General features: G+C 39.8%; 2 protein-coding genes across 3 annotated transcripts; both read left to right on the top strand.

Annotated features, from left to right (window-relative positions):
• The first annotated feature begins 5,952 nt into the window (after nucleotides 1–5,952).
• On the top strand, nucleotides 5,953–9,393 carry LOC108680533 (venom allergen 5). Its single transcript, XM_018169367.2, has 5 exons — nucleotides 5,953–5,979; nucleotides 6,179–6,280; nucleotides 7,674–7,835; nucleotides 8,100–8,201; nucleotides 8,602–9,393. The coding sequence occupies exons 2-5, from the start codon at nucleotides 6,194–6,196 to the stop codon at nucleotides 8,824–8,826; spliced, it is 576 nt and encodes a 191-aa protein (XP_018024856.1). The 5' UTR covers nucleotides 5,953–5,979; nucleotides 6,179–6,193; the 3' UTR covers nucleotides 8,827–9,393.
• A 2,650-nt stretch (nucleotides 9,394–12,043) lies between these two features.
• Nucleotides 12,044–16,068, top strand: LOC108680526. 2 transcript variants are annotated; one of them, XM_018169354.2, is made up of 4 exons: nucleotides 12,044–12,146; nucleotides 13,134–13,306; nucleotides 14,160–14,247; nucleotides 14,414–16,068. In XM_018169354.2, exons 1-4 carry the CDS (start codon nucleotides 12,144–12,146, stop codon nucleotides 15,590–15,592), a joined length of 1,443 nt encoding a protein of 480 aa, XP_018024843.1. In that variant the 5' UTR covers nucleotides 12,044–12,143; the 3' UTR covers nucleotides 15,593–16,068. The 2 variants fall into 2 exon arrangements, with proteins under 2 accessions (XP_018024843.1, XP_047737746.1); XM_047881790.1 differs by having other exon boundaries at nucleotides 12,061–12,084.
• Nucleotides 16,069–16,521: the final 453 nt, after the last annotated feature.

Genomic DNA, 16,521 nt, shown 5'->3' with positions numbered 1-16,521 from the left:
TGCACACGTGGCGTCCGAAATTTGCAAGAGCTGCCTCCTGCGTCGCAGAACATTTTCCATGGGAGGCACCTTATCTTATTTTTCTTCTTCTCCACTTTCTTGTTTGGCTTTCTTTGTCACAGAAGGCACTACGAAGCGTTTATGTTGTTTTCGCTTGGGCATTGTTGTTGAAGATCGTCTCGCAGTGATGAGCATAACAGCAGCTTCGTTCACGACAGTAACTACGCAACGTATAGCCGCGCGGAAATTTTCAGCAGTCCTTGCGCTTCGACGGCTGTCGTGAACCAACAGATGAACGCACAAACATGGCTTTGGGCTCCCCACATGGGTTGCCTGCCGAAGACCACCTCTGCCCTGGATGTAATGGACCATCATGATTCCTGCCTTCCGGAACGTAGCCTTTAACACTTCTGGACAATCATATCTAGGCCGTGCGTCGAACCAGCCCTCGGACGAACGGCCACTCTTCGAAGGACGATAAATTTTGGATCAGAACTATGTTATCTGAAACCTAACCTCAGATGCGGTGAACGTAAAATTACGTAATTTAACGATGCCCGGAAGTCATTTTCGATACGCGGCCTGGTGGTGCACGGCAGGTTTTATATGCAAGGCCGGAGGACGACAGCGCCGAGTGGTTCACGGCTGATTGGTGGATGTCCGAAGAGATCCAAGGCGTTCGATTCAGGGCTTATCGGTGCACAAAATTGGTGGTGCACGGCTGCGCTCCCTTAATGCGTAATTCTGAGACCTTTAAAATTAGCCTAAAAACCGGAAAAATTTAAATTTTCTATTTTTGACGTACATGCTCCCCTTAATGAAAGTTTAATAATTAATTAAACTTTAACAAATTTATATGTCAATCATGTAGATCGTAGAATTGAAATAAGGTTATTTCATCCGCCAGGTGCAGATAAAACCTTAATTAGCCTGCTCAGAACAATGCCCGCCGTGATCACAAGTGTTTCTTCTGATAATTCGGATAATCTGAATTTAAATTTGAAGCCACTGTATCAGTTCGATTTAGGGTTATTGGGAACGTCGAACATTTGTTCCATTTCATGACCTAATTTTTGTTCACATTACCGGTTTATAAATTCGGCATTTAGAATTTTTCTGCCCAGCATTATTTTCATGGCAGAAAAGTTCCTGAGTTACACTCATAATGAAATTGATTTGAACATATCTTCCCTATAGAGATTATTGCAAATCAAACTAGATTATGTGAACTGAATTTCGGCCAGATGCAAACTCAAATCTTGACGAATTGTTTTGTGTCTCTGACTATTTTCAGGCAACCACCAAAAACGATGTCCTCTTAAACAATCTGTTTCATCCAAACTTCCATTTCGGTGTGTTGATATTGTTATTCGACGTTCAAAAATTGTCCTAAGTGCTATTCAAAGTATGTAAACATATAACGGTTTATTGATGTGGCTAATCTGTGCATAAAATGACTGGCTTATTCCAAATGCTCCGCCTCAGAGACGTGTTAATAATATTGAAATTCTCCGTCTTTATGAATGATCTGTTATTTGCGTCACAGCCGCGACTGAGCACCCGAGTAGCGGGGTCATCCTGAAGGTACATAATTTGTATACTTTAATTAGGTTCGCATGTCTGTAATGAAACATACACATCACGTATATATTCTATATATTATGTGTCATGCATTCTAGATTTAATTTTTCATGAACAGGATATAAGTTATATATAACTATCGCATATACTATTTCATATTTGTAATCTACCGTAATTAAAATTCTCTGATTGGTATACTATTCCGTGTTCAATTTGCTTCTCGAATCTAAATATTTTTAATCGGTTATAAAAATTATAAAAATATGAAGCATCTCTCATTAGTCCCGAGAGTGTCATTTTATGTACGTAAAGTTAATTAGATATGATGCAACAATATTAATTCTTCAGTTGGAGAATATGACAATAAAAATTCAGCAAGCACTTAAAATTCTAAGTAGCAGCATGTGACCAACAATGCTAATCCAGCCTCGTCATCACCGCATTAAACTGCGAACGCAGAAAATTCTATGTTTGGGGGGGGGGGGGTGCGCCAGCCTCTTGCTGATCTCAAGAGTCTAGACTTGTTATTTAACTTGCTATGGAGGCTACGGGAAAATGCTTAATAAGTATCGGAATTTTATAGCGTGAACATTATTCTGCCGGAAAAGGGAACTTTTTTGAGGAGCAAATTACCCTGAAACAGAGTGGCAAAAGCAACATTGGTAGGCGAAAGCGGAACTTGAGAGTGGTGGTGTAGTGATAGTGGTGTTGTGGTAGTGTGGTGGTGGTGAGGAGGTGTGGTTTCACCACCACCTCAACATTTCAAGCAGGACATATGGTAAAGATTTGTAGGAAATATGCTCAACGACGACGCAACGCACCGCATCAACCCAACAGGTATGAACGTAACGTGTTCTCTTATAACTCGACTCGCTCTCTGCGCTCAAGAGATGCTTAGCCGCTGTCGACTACGTCTACCTGGCTTTAGTTAAATGCAGCAACTTGAGAATATTATAAATATTATGAAACACATTTAATCGATCCGTACAATATATACTTAACGTTGCAATAATTAGTCTGAATTGATCGCAATATTTCCGATATAGCAAGTTGGCGCATACGCAAAATTCGAAAAAAATTTACGCAACGTAGCTCAGGTGAACATGAAAAATTGGATTCGCCGTCATCTTTTGAAAAACCTTTTCACAGCAAAATTCTCCATTTTTCCTCGGACAATTTATATCAGGAGCAGTTTGATATATGCCCAGTGGCTTAAAGTGGCAAAGCCCAACCCTTAATTTGGGTTTAGGCTTTGTATAAGAGGCGATGCTGCTGCCCGCATATGTGGGGCTCAGTTTTCTTTGTCACACCTGTCTAATTATTCTGTAGGCACCTGTAGCACGTGCAGAGCTTCCTGCCAGCTTTGTCTTCTATAAAAGATCACTTCTCTTCTGACGCTCACGGTGAGTAAGCCATAACTGGTGATCATACCATAAGGAGAGTGTAAAATTTCAAAGACGGCGTATCGTTCGGTCAGATTTCATAAAATCGAGCGCGCATGGAATGTACCAATATAAAAGTGATAATAACTCTTTTTCTCATTATTAATATTTTTTAGTGTATACTGTACTGTCTGTACAGATCTTTAAGTACGATGGCGCCATTTCATTGCTCACCGGGCCCTTATAATGTTTCTAAAACTCTTTTTGTATTAAATAATTTTTGTTGTTGCTTATAGGAGATTAACGAAGGTATCCAGATCTTTGTTTTTTTTATTGTTTCTCTGAATTTTGACTATAATCAAGAACTCCCGCAGGTTCTTATAACTTTTGTAGGAGATGTAAGCGGTATCGGGAAGAGTGATCGGAAATCTTCATCTCTTTCGATATAATGCCAATTAATGCTTCAACAGGGCTCGCCTTAGGTCGCTTGTCAATATTTGTGGGTTTTGTTTTGTTCCAATGAACAGGTTACGTTATTGTGATTTTTCTGATTTGATTTTTCCACTTGGGTCATCTTTAAGTTACTTCAAGAAAAGCGCCTATCAAAAGCCTCTTTGTCCCAGGTGGTTGTAGAAGATAAGTGTAGTTGCCACAAAATGCGGAACATTGTTGCGATTCCGTTTGTGCCTTAATTGTATTTCGCTCATCACAAAACCTTTCAGACAAAATGAGGGATGAACACTTGATGCCTCAGTATCCTGGACCGTTTCTGTTGCTTTGAAATAAGTTTTGGTGTCCATAATTCCTATGTCATAGTTTTCTTTTTTATATATTGTGAGGTCGAGAAAGTTTAGCTCCCGATTGCTGATTTCCATCGCGAATTGTAATGACTCGTTAATCGTGTTAACTTTTTCTTAGAAATTATTGAGGACATCATCACATTCTTTACTCTGGAAGAAAATGTCATCTATGTATCTCCGATACAGAATAAGTTTGAGAATTTAGTCTACAAAGTTTCTTTCCAACGAATGTAGGTATATATCAGCAATCTCGGGTGAACACTTAGATTCCTGAGCTAAGCCAATTTCCTCCTTATAGAAAGTTCCATTGAGTTCCAGTATGTTATATTTTTAAGAATCAGCTGTAGGATTTCCCTCTACGAAGTTCATCGTAAAGTTCTTTATAATTTCATAGGAGAAAACGCTGGCATCATAGGCCTTCCGCTTTACATCGATTTCTACTCTCAGTGGGATGTTACTCATGTTAGTATACATGGTCACGATGTCCATGCATACAAACACTAACATTTTCACAGGAAAATCGGTTTTGAAGAAGTATCAAAGCCAGCCTCGGTGTCGTCGTCATGCGGTTCATCATATTGGGCTCTTTGCTCTGCCTCGTCGCTGCCAGAGTCGTCAAAGATCAGGACGATGCGCCTCAGGTAGACTAATTTTCCAACTCTAATATTAAAAACAAATTGGCGTGCACAAATACACGTCACAGTTTTTATATATATTTTAATTTGACATTTACTTCCCTAAATTTGAGTGTTATAAGCATTTTCAGGTTTATTGAAGCATAAAATACACAATAAATCATTCAAATGTTTTATCTTCGTGCACTCTGTCCCTCCTCTAATCGAATTACTACATTGCTTTCGTTTTGATGATAATTTTGAATATTCTAATTTTATTTCACTGAACTTTTTATTATAATAATTCCCATTGTGTATCGCAAAGGAACTAGTATCGCTTAATAAAAATTTATAAATTTCTCACATTCCTTGTTCTCGAAAGGTTCAAGTGGACGAGCTGAAAAAATTGATTTTTTTCGAAGTCATTCCAGGGCAAGAAAAGACCATGGCCCTGTCACGGCAAGGACGGACTTCCACAATTGTGCCCAAGTCAGTAAATAAACGAGAAATTCTCATTTGATAATGACACAAGTGGCATCAAAAAATGCACAACACGAAACTGTTGACTCTTTTCACGCAGTGCTTAAATTGCAGGAATTTGTTTAAAAACCGTAGAGGTAAACTTTAGGCCTGTGATGATATTTGGTTAGTATACGGCCTTGTGTAAATTCCGAGGTATGATTATGCAACAAATATTCATAAGTGTTTAATAATTTCTATTTAAAAGTGGTTAAGGCATGGAAGTTATTTATTCTCAACTGTCGTAAATTCACTTCATATGTTTGATTTAATGTAACAATAGTATGTGTTTTTTGCATGCTTGAGTGTATCAAATGTTTTGAGAAGATGAAGATTGAAAGAAGATGAGAATTATTTGGTTCACATACGGATAATGTGGGTTAAAAGCGTTAAAATGATAAAATGTTAAAAATGATTTATTAATAACATTTTAGTAACCTTTTTACGTGTGAAGTATGTTACGCATTATTAACGTCTCATTTGAACGTCCTCATTCTCCTAAGACGAGCTACAACTCCACCGCCTGATACCGACACTGCAGATACCTTCGCTGCACCCTACCGTTGTACAACTGAAGGCATCCTCACTGCATGTCCAGGCAGGGAACTCGTAGATATTCTTGAGCAATGTCCTACCACCTGCCACTACTTCTACAGTCTACTACTACTACTGCCACTACTTCTACTACTACTGCGCCTGCCACTACAAAAACTACCACTACGCCTGTCACAACAACAATCTTTACAACGCCTACCTTTGCAACCACTTCGCCACCTACTACAAAAATGTTCATTCAATATTTTGCGAAATATGACTAAATATGTCACTCCAATTGTCGATTCAAACAACACATTGCCTTCTAGTACCTCCTAAGATAACTTTACAGAGACTAATTTTATTATATTTCCAGCAAGTGGTCCGGCAACTGACTTGTGTACTCAGTACAGCGCTAAGTACAGCTGTAACCACACGTTATGCTTGCCTGCCAAGAACTGCACCACCGATTCCGTTGTGTGATTATGCGGGGTGACGGAGGCCGGCAAGGCTAGGATCGTGGAACTTCACAATCAGGCTCGACAATTGGTTAGAAACTTTTTATGTAACCTTAGATATGTAAATATCAAATCAAACCTTAATAAATTTCAGTTAAAACTCATGCACGGCACTATTGTCTCGAATAAATTATCAGCGAAATGATAGTTTTCATTGAATAAATAGCTGTACTTTCTTAAGATTCATTATTTTCAAAACTATTGCGGTAATTTTCATCCACTTCCCTCAGATTGCGTTGGGTCAAATGAATCTGGGGTCCCCGGGTCCTCAGCCAGCTGGCACGAACCTCCGCGAGATGTCTTGGAACGACGACCTCGCGCGGAACGCGCAGGTGGGAACCGCTGGCAGAGAACTTAATTCATTGATTGTATTGGCACTATGATATATCATTAGTTTGTATTGTTTGTATTAGGTACCTTGATTAATGCGGAACGTCATTTGAATGTATGACCACAATTGTTCTAGTTTGAGAGATAAAAATTAGTTGCTGTTTAGTTTTCAGCGATTTTAGTCATTAGGTTTAGTTTGAATTAACCTTTTTGGAAGAATATTGACAACAATACTTAAAGCTCATTTGTGTAAATCGGTTCCAGCGCAAATTTTACGGTCAAGGATTTCGTTTTTGTGAAGTTAATTACAACAGAAATCCGAAGAAGTAGGCCTCGAAAAATCGTAACTATCAGTCTTGGTCTATAGATTACGTTTGTGCTCTCGTCTACTGCGCAGTCGTGGGTGGCAAATTTAACTCTTAAAACCGACAAAAATCAAATTAACTGTACGCCAGATCGTAAGCCAGACAAGGAACGCCTTGCTTAATTAAAGCCACAGCGGCCGTAGATCTACAGCCACCGCTTAAAATTCATAAACAGGCGAATTTGCATCCGGCCTTTACCTATATACTCACCTTGCCCCGCATCTCCACCTTCATGCAGTAAATAAGGCTAGGTTATGTCTGTTTACGTTTGTTCTAGGTGGATAATCGGGGCAAGAACTGCCTGTGTTTTAGCGAGCAGTAAATGAGGCTAGGTTATGTCCGTTTATGTTTGTTCTAGGTGGATAACCGAGGCAAGAACTGCCTGCGTATGAGCGAGCAGTAAATGAGGCTAGGTTATGTCCGTTTATGTTTGTTCTAGGTGGATAATCGAGGCAAGAACTGCCTGCGCATGAGCGAGCAGTAAATGAGGCTAGGTTATGTCCGTTTATGTTCGTCATGGGTGGATAATCGGGGCAAGTTGCACATAAACAAGCAGTGTTAATCAAAGACCATGGACTAGCAATAGTGGACTAGTGCGTGGCCCAGTGGTTACAGTTACCAAGATTGGGGCAGAGAACTGCAGGTTCGCTCTCAGCTCTGTGCGAGTTTCTGGTCAGAATCGGCAAGGAGGCCGGACGGTTAAGCAAAACCAATGTGAAGGAGTGAGTTGCGAGTTCAAGACCTCAACAAGCTGTGAATGTTCTGCGACATTTATAATCGGCGACAGGCCTACGGCCTAATAAACGCTGAAACCGCAATTATCTATTACTTTAAGCGCTTGACATCGTAGCTAGGCCATTATGCGCTCTGGCGTGCTTAGCCACGAATAGGAATATGAGTCTTTTAATCTAATAATTAATATTTCACTCTCACGCAGAAGTAGGACTTTTTCCATCTACGGCTACTTATAGCTCCTCATTCCTTCCCAGACGCATTTTATTTATTTCAAATTTTTATTATGCCTTTCCAGCGCTGGGCGGAGCAGTTAAAGCCTGGTTATGATTGCAATGCCGAATTCATGCCGAACAAGCCTTGCTGCTTCGTCCCAGGCTACGACTCTGCTGGCCAAAACATATACGACAGAAATAACATAACTCTGCCTCAGACGGAAGCGCTTCTCACACAGCTATCTGTAAAATAATATGATATAAATACACCTACATACTTACATTTAGTAAAGTACTAAGTTAATATTATATTTATACGTTAACATTCACGTCGCTCGTAATGTATTAAAATGAACCATGTATTAATCATGTATATTAAAATGAACCATATATTTTACTGTTACGTGACAAATCATATCTTGTGACGTATGTACATATACTTGATGTATATATATGAGAATTTCGTAAACTCTTTTAAAAATATTTTTTTTTTGACTCGCGTTGAGCAGTTGACGATGTGGCAAGATGTAATCACAGAATGGTTCTCATCTGTTAAGTTCATGAACGGCTCCAGCTTGACGTTGACAGGGTTTGCTCAACCATATACCCAGGTAACTTCGGATGCCCAAATTTTGATAATGGGTTTAAGATTATAGATAGTTTCTTGATTTTGTACTACTGCTGAATATTATGATAAAAAAGTATATCTGCTTATTTTGGACTATACAGTATAGTGAGTGGTATATTATATTATTATATTTTGGACTGTATAGTATAGTGATTGGTATATACAGTATAGGGAGTGGTATATTATTCGTTGAGTGAACCTTGTTAAAATATAATAAATATTGTTTCGTTTGCATATAGCAAAAGCTGATCTACTTAATATCCGTACCATCATATTCTGCTGAATTAACCGAATATAAGCTCAACAATTTTCATGCATTAGATGGATGTAAAGTCGTAGCAAGTGGTTTTCAACTTCATGTCTCATTCGCACATGAACTCCAGATTGTATGGCATAACACTAGTCAAGTCGGCTGCGGAGTCTTCGCCAATTACAATGATTGTGCTTCACTTGGCGCGGAGCCTAATTCCAACTGCATCAAGATCGTCTGCAACTATGCCCCCGCTGGCAATGTGATCAACCCAGACGGTATTCGCCAGCCCCCCTACAGCACTACCGAGGGCTGCGTCACACCCTCCACCAAATACCCGGGGCTTTGTGCGAACTGAAAACGCCATCAGAGCGACAGGAGTTGATGTTCTTTGATAGGAAAGATCTATTCTTTATTTGGTCTAAACTTATTCCCGAGGGCTGTTTAGTGTTGTTTCAGGAAAGAGCTACTTCCTTATAGAGCAGTTCAACACTAAAAACTTTTGTGTCTCGGACTTATCACTTTGCCTCCATCTCAAAATGGGTCTTTTTTCGGACAAATTGCGCGATTTAGTGTTTGCAATTGCGCTGGCCGGCAAAAATGTATGATGGCGGTTCGTCTTTATTGCATTTTGCAAAATACGGTAAAAAGGAAAACTGTTTTTTTGCACTTAAACCTGCAAATTTAATAGTAAATATTGAATTGTGGGCCTCTTTTGTTCCTTATTTGTCCGCAGACTTGGGGGCGTTTTTTTTTGCCAAATTGTAACCCCGATCTCACCGATAACAGTCACAACCAAAGGAAAATGTCACTTGGCTCATGGGTTTCATTTTGAAAACATATTTTTTATTTTGCAGTTTCCTTCCTCTTTCAAGTTTCTGCGAGTGCCCACTTTTGCTTGAGTAAATTTTTGTTGGTGATTAAAATTCCCATCCGTTAATTATTCTCTTGAGTGAATAAAAATTTTCTGCATTGAGTACATCTTTTCATTCCTCCTACATTGAATATGTTGAAAAGAGTGATGCTTTAACCTGATACTTTTCATAAAGATATCAGTCTTTGGGTGACTAACATTCAGCAAAACTCTAGCATTTGCTCCTCCAAACTACCTGAAAGTAGTTGCAACACTTGTGGTCCTTTTCTTTTATACTTTTTAATGCATATGTATAAATTCGTTAACAATTTAAACTTGCATTACATTTGCTTTCGTTTGAGAGAATATTAGAATAGTTAACCAATCATGACCCAGCTTCTAGCATTTCAAACCAAACCAATGTAAACGGTAAGTCAAACCTATAACTACTTATTTAATGTATAATGGCGACAATCATTTATAAATTCATTTATATTCGAACGTGGATGCGGGTCTCAGGCAAGGATGAAATATAATTATAATAGAGGGGATAAAATTTCATCACTTAATGGATATTTTCTGCCTGAAACGAGAACCTGCAGTGATAACTACAACAGAAATTGTTGTTATTTTGTTGCTGCTGTTCCTGCAGACATTTGCCCATTTCGGAGACCAGCTCGTACTAATAATTGCGGTTTCAGCGTTTATTAGGCCGTAGGCCTGCCGCCGATTCTCAACATCGCAGAATATTCACAACTTGTCGCGGTCTTGAACGCTCAACTCTCTGCTTCAAATGCATTCGATGTATTGCTTAACCGCCCGGCCTCCTTGCCGATTCTGACCAGAAACTGGCGCACAGAGCTGGGATCGAACCCGCGCCTCTCTGCTCCAATCTTGATACTCTGAACTGTAACCACTGGGCCACCCTGCTCCCAGTCATGAAACTGGAAAAATATTTCATGATACACGAAAAAAATTTTCTTGATACACGCCTCAAATACAACTTCTAAAAGATTTTCGACTTAAGACAATCTAAGAAGTTAAAATCAATCTAAGGTACTAGTTTATGAACGAAACAGAATTCACTGATGCTCATGACAAGCGACGGTCCCGCTTATCGAACCTGACTGTGATAAGGCAATTCATGATATGGGACGGTTGTGTCGACCGTGCTTGACAGCTTCAAGGCAATTCGAGGGACGGAACGGTTACGCTGATCTTGCCTGCAGAATGCGACAAGGCGAATCGAGAAACTGGAGAGTTTAATTGATTGCGCCTGACAGCGAAAAAACAATACGCGGGACGACAATCAGTCAGTTTGGCAAGAGGACGATGCGTAGCTCTCAGGAACCGTTTAGCGATATTTCTTTCTAATTCATTAGTCAGTTAAAACATTTCCAATCTTCCTGTCTGATGGCACTTCAAAAATCGAGACTGGATAAAATTCGCGATTAAACTAGGGAGAATGCAATAAAAATATGTATATGTCAATAATCATCTATAACCTATTATATCACAAAAATGGCTCCTCAAATACTTAACAAATTAATAATTTATTACTATTAATAAATAATACCAGTCGTAATTTATACAAAACATCTTCCGCGCAAAACTTAGGAGTGGCCCCCACCATATCACAACCTTCGCGCGTGCATAATTCGTGTAGAGTGCCTTACCTTGCGTGCACGTTGGTAGTATAGAAGTGAGCGTTCTAGTACGGTTTTGTTAAATGTGAAAATCACTGTCAGTTACCCAATCTTCCTGGTTCAAGTGACTCTTATCCAATTGAAGCAAAGCCTGACATTCATCAAGTCGAAAGGTGAGTTTATACCCTTCTCAGTCCACTAACTACCCCACCTCATGTCAATGAGTGGGTTCATACCTTCGTCAGCCCACCCACTACCCCACCCTCGTATCCTACCGCAGGCCAAAGGGTGAGCTCGCACTCTCGTTAGCCCAATCACTACCTCACCCTCATATCTTACTGCCAGCTCCAATTCTTCCACTGTACAGTGATTTTCCGATTCGTATTTGTTGCCTTGTGATATTTCTAGATATTGCTATGTTGACGTCTTGGTCCAGCGTTAATATCGCGTCATACATATAAGGAATCGCGTCATACGTACATTACATACCGCATAATACATAGAAGAGACGCTGCTATGATACGAAAGTTACAGGTATTTGATTAGGTCGTTAAAGTAGACTTGATTTTATTACAGATCAATCGGCAATACCGTCCACTTCACTGCGAAACCAAATTTCTTACTATGTCCATCTCCTTTGCGTTTGCCCGATTATGATCATAAAATGGTCGTCATTCACGGCACCATAAGGATTGCGAGAACTTAAAATGCTCCTGATTTAAAATACCCATTGTTTCTCGAGTTAACATATCCGTTCCATTAGAAATGCCAGTTCCATTACCTGCTAGATGTGAGTGTTATCCAACGTTGAAATGGGTGGCTATTTACATGTTGATATCTTTTCTTTCAACTTGACATCTTTAGTTGATATAATTTCTGAGTTATCAGACTTTCCGCGTGCGCTTGTAGCTACGATATATGGAGAAGCTGTTCGTCTACCGAGAGTGTACGGTAGCATCCTCGATTTCAACTGTTGTAGTAGCGTCAACTCATCTCCTTACGTCAGGTGCGATAAAGATAAATTTGGGAGCTGTCATGCTGGGATGGAACAGTAGGTGTTCAGGGTATTACGCAAGTAGTTGCTTGCCAGCCACGACCGTGTGCAGTACATGAACTATTGATTCCTTTGAACAAATTCTCCAGCCTTTGCTGATCAGCTTGGCCTAATGTTTTGTCATGGCGAGTATTCAATCGTATTTTTTTGTGCTTCAGCCGAAACAATGTATTTGATGTGGTGTTAATCATATTTTAAGGAAGCTTTTCACGACATATCCCGATATGGTAGTAAGATATTTAAAAATTGAGACGCGTGATCCTTCTTAGAAATTGAATGCCGTGCTCGAGGCAAAACTCGACATGTAATAATGTAGTACAGCAGTACAACGCAACTTGGTAACGACCGTGTGTGCTTGCGGCCTTGCTGTGAGGGAAGTGACCGATAAAGGACGTGATAAAAAAATGACCTTGAGAGCTTCTTAAGTATGACGAACGACGACGTACTGCCCCGCCTGCCCGTTGTTAAAGTTCGTCCTACTCGAGAACCTGGGATATGATTACGCAGATAATTATAGAATAGAAGTTTCGGCACTGAAGAAATAGGCCCATGGCCTGTTGCCGATTCTTGATTTTTTCGTGACTTGATTCACAAGGGATCCGGCCTTTGGAACCCGATCTTTGCATAACTGACGATTGATTGAGATAGCTGCTGGACTTATTGCCTGGTCCGTAATATACTAGGCATTTTAAGGCTGAACATATGCTCCTGCATAGCTCCGTCTAGTCTGTTCTTGAAGGCGTTCATACTCGGAGCGTCAACGATGCTATCAGGGAGGCTGTTCCACATGTCGGTGACTCGAAGCGAGTAGAAATTCGAATGAATGTGTTACAACGCAGTTTTTTTAGTTTATAGCCGTGTCCCCTGTTGCTGGTTCTTGTATCAAATTCTAGTAATCCTTCTGGGACCTTGTATAAGCCATGGGTATACTTATATGCTTCAATGAGGTTCCCAATTATAAATCACGAACTCCTCTATTGTGCTCATGACGCAACAGATTGCATAAAAGAAGGTCGCAGATATTTACGTCTTCAAAATATGTGACTGGAAGTACTTTACTTCAGTCATTCTTAATCTTATGCATATTTTGTTGAAAATTTTTCTTCAAGCAGGTAGCTAAAATGTCTACTCATGAAGGATGGTTACGTCCGGCCGGATATCTAGAGCAGTCCCAGGCCAAGCTGTATGACGACCACAACGTCGTCATCAGCTACGTTCTTCGCCTAGCCACGTCTCGAGAGGTCCACGAATGCGATGTGAAGCAAGTATTCACGCATCTGTTCAGGTGTGTGATGGCAGGGCCACAAGTGATATGCATATCCATAAATTCACATCATTTAATTTTCTTTGTTGAATTTATGATAGATAAAGTCCTCTTGATGATATGAGAGGTAAGCTGGGGAATGAAGTATTTGATGCCTCCAACTGGGCACTGACCATCGAAGAACGCTTTGGTATCGCATTCTTGGGGGATCAGATATTTGACCGATTTATCCATTTATTTTTTTGCATTTATCCGCACATACATCGATTAATACAATTATAATACCATATTCGTATCGGTTAATCTATTTATCAACAAGTTCACTTCTCTTCGTTCAAATGAAATAACAGACATACAGAGAAGGTTACGTCTTTGAATAACGTTTCTTATATCATCCGGCAACTTTACACTGCACACATATGTATATAAATGTTCCTGGCATTATTCTCTTTCTCCTAGCAAATCTGATTGTTCAAGCTGTCTGAAAAACTATATCCGAAAATAATTATTTAGCTCACCTGATTCTTTTAAACATGAAAGTTTTGAGTCCATTTTGAGAAGATTGTTTATGTGAAGAAGGCAGGTAAGAGTGAGCTTGCTGTCAAAAACTTGATAAGCGAGCACGTTATGATTGATTCTGTTGGATTTGAATCGCACGATCGAATGTCAAAAGAAACAAGGTTAGAGTTTAGACCGCATCAGGGCAGGAATACCATCCATTGATACCAATGAACAAGGATCCATTTTGTAATTATTCAGCATAAAAACATGCAAGTTAAGATTCGGAAAATATTTCAGACATAAAAATTTAAATGTTCTGGCCTCTGGAAAAGAAAAAAATTTTATTCATCCTCCTTCTTTTCTCTATGCGCAGGAAGACCATCAATTTAAGGATGTTGCCTGAAATGAGAGACGGCCAGCTCTGGATACGAGAGTTGCAACATGAGAACCTCGATTTCCAGGTAGAGACACTAGACCATAATTTATTCGAGATTTTTACAATTTGAATTTTGAGGGAGTGCTATACTTTCTTTGAACGGAATGTAAGAATTGTGATTTTTATGGGGATTGGCCTTTTGAATCTACCCGTGTTTTATTGTATGATATTTGTTGGACGCCATTTTCCAGACCCTCAATGATGCAGAAGTGAACGCTGTATACCACGACGTGGCGAGCTACAGGTACAACATGAGCGTTGGGCCAGCATGGGCCGTGCGTTTTCTTCCACTATCCCCAAAACACGATGAATATATCAAGCGGACGACCATGGAAAATACGGGGAAGAAACTCGAAAAACTGCCTCATGTTTGCCACATTGTAATGAGCTTCCATCACAGCATAACCGACGGCTTTACTTGCGTGCGCCTCATCCGACACATCTTGATGCTTTTGAATGATGTCATAGCAGGAAACCCCATAGATGATTCCGAGCAGTATGCTCGCATGATGGACATTAAGAAGCAACAATTGGTTTTAGAAGAATTTGAGCGCGCATTCGAGGCTGACCCTAAGCTGTTGCAAGTCCGAGCTGAGTCATTACTGCAGTCAATCCCTGATGCGCTTCTTAGCAAAGTGTACCCACACCCGTCTACTAGACCGCCAAAAATGAAATGCCTTCCCCGCATCCTTGACAGCAAAACTACGGCGGTTTTTGTCAGCCGCTGCAAGGAAGAAGGTGTCACAGTTCACACTGGCTTCAGCTCGGTGATTGAAGCTAGCATTGTCAAAGTTTTACTGGACGCTAACTTTATCCGGGATACGTACACCATTGGAGGACTTCACTGTATCGACCAGCGATGTTACTTCAACGACGTTGACAATGCGTATGGTGATGGCCATGGTGTAATGGATGTAGCCTCAGAAGTACCGAAGGATATTCTAGACAACTTTTGGAGCCACGCTAAGCAGTATCACGCCAAATTTAAGGACCTACAGGTCTGTAAAAACAGCATAGAAATTGAAGTGATTGAAAGAATGACGGGTCACGACCAGCTTATAGTCATTGATGCTCAGGGTATCGACTCCCTCCCAAAGAAGACTGCCCCATACCTAACCACGAACATGAGAGACGTCACCGAGACTTTGAGTAACTGTGGGGATAACGTCGATCTCCTTTACTACGACTGGATGTCGGCGACCCAAGAGTTGGGGATCGACTGGCTGAGCTCTATTCACACTTACAACGGACAACTCATGCACACCATGCAGTATAACACTCAACTCATGGACGAAGGACTCGCTGTAAGAGTTGTCGATTCAGTATTTGAAATATTGAGGAAGGTCGTTGAAGAGCCGAAACACAAATGAATATTGAAGCGTGCTAAGTTGGTGAATTTTTGAGAGATGCAAATTCATCTTATCTCTGATTTGACTAGCACTGACTATTTGAAAATTAATTAATTCGTTTTATTTAGTTTAGAATATCATCATCATCGAATTGGCTCGCAAACATCAACTTGTCGATGAACGAAATTTTTCTACTGTAATTGTTAATTTCGACTAATGGCGACCTAATTTCATATTAAAATTGAATAAAAGCGTAGTAGTTGGTTCATAGACTCACCTTTTCATTAGAGTATCCCTGAAAAATCGAACAATGAGTGAAGGCATTTTAAATTCCAACGACTCTTGCCATTTTAGTAGGGCCTTTAGTTACATGCCAGATCGCAGTCTTTACTTAGAATTTGTAATCTCTGAGGTTCCGAGGCTTATCACTAAGATGCTCTGTTGTACTGGAGTTGGACAGAAACCGGGGGCTTTGATATTTTTGAAATGAAGTTTCTGACTCCTTTTTGAATTCATATAAAAAATTAAAAGTCGTCATTATGTTTGTTTGTTTTTATTTTAGTACCTTGAATCTGATGAATTTAAATTCTTGATTGTCAGTCAAACAAACATTTTAGCATTTTATGGAATTGCGAAGCTCACTGTCCTCACGATTGCTGTTGCCTATTCGAAAAATTAGAATCTAATTGTCGCGGAATAATTCAAGCTTGGAGGGAATTTATCTTCCGTCCTGCAGTTCTATCCACCTAACGCCGACTTGACATAGATAAAGGGTCCAAAAAATAAGGATCTAAATTCACCATTTATTCTATCTTGCCAGCGTTAAACCTGCACATATGGAATTGTATCACAACTATTGCATCTATTTTGTTGGTCTAAGAGCATTTAAATGGGCATGGTTAACTATTTATTGCTTTAAACGTGATATTCGAAATATGTAAGAAATTTCC

This window comes from Hyalella azteca, unplaced genomic scaffold (genome assembly GCF_000764305.2).
Source record: "Hyalella azteca isolate HAZT.00-mixed unplaced genomic scaffold, Hazt_2.0.2 contig8837, whole genome shotgun sequence".
Lineage (NCBI taxonomy): Eukaryota > Metazoa > Arthropoda > Malacostraca > Amphipoda > Hyalellidae > Hyalella > Hyalella azteca.
This window is presented reverse-complemented; position numbering and strand designations above follow the sequence as displayed.

Bases quoted from the DNA above. Each gene is read 5' to 3' on its own strand.
- LOC108680533 (XM_018169367.2), top strand. From the start codon at position 6,194: ATGAATCTGGGGTCCCCGGGTCCTCAGCCAGCTGGCACGAACCTCCGC. The intron at 6,281-7,673 runs GTGGGAACCGCT...ATGCCTTTCCAG, and splicing joins ACCTCGCGCGGAACGCGCAG to CGCTGGGCGGAGCAGTTAAA. The intron at 8,202-8,601 runs GTAACTTCGGAT...CATGAACTCCAG, and splicing joins TTGCTCAACCATATACCCAG to ATTGTATGGCATAACACTAG.
- LOC108680526 (XM_018169354.2), top strand. The intron at 13,307-14,159 runs GTGTGTGATGGC...CTCTATGCGCAG, and splicing joins GTATTCACGCATCTGTTCAG to GAAGACCATCAATTTAAGGA. The intron at 14,248-14,413 runs GTAGAGACACTA...GCCATTTTCCAG, and splicing joins ATGAGAACCTCGATTTCCAG to ACCCTCAATGATGCAGAAGT.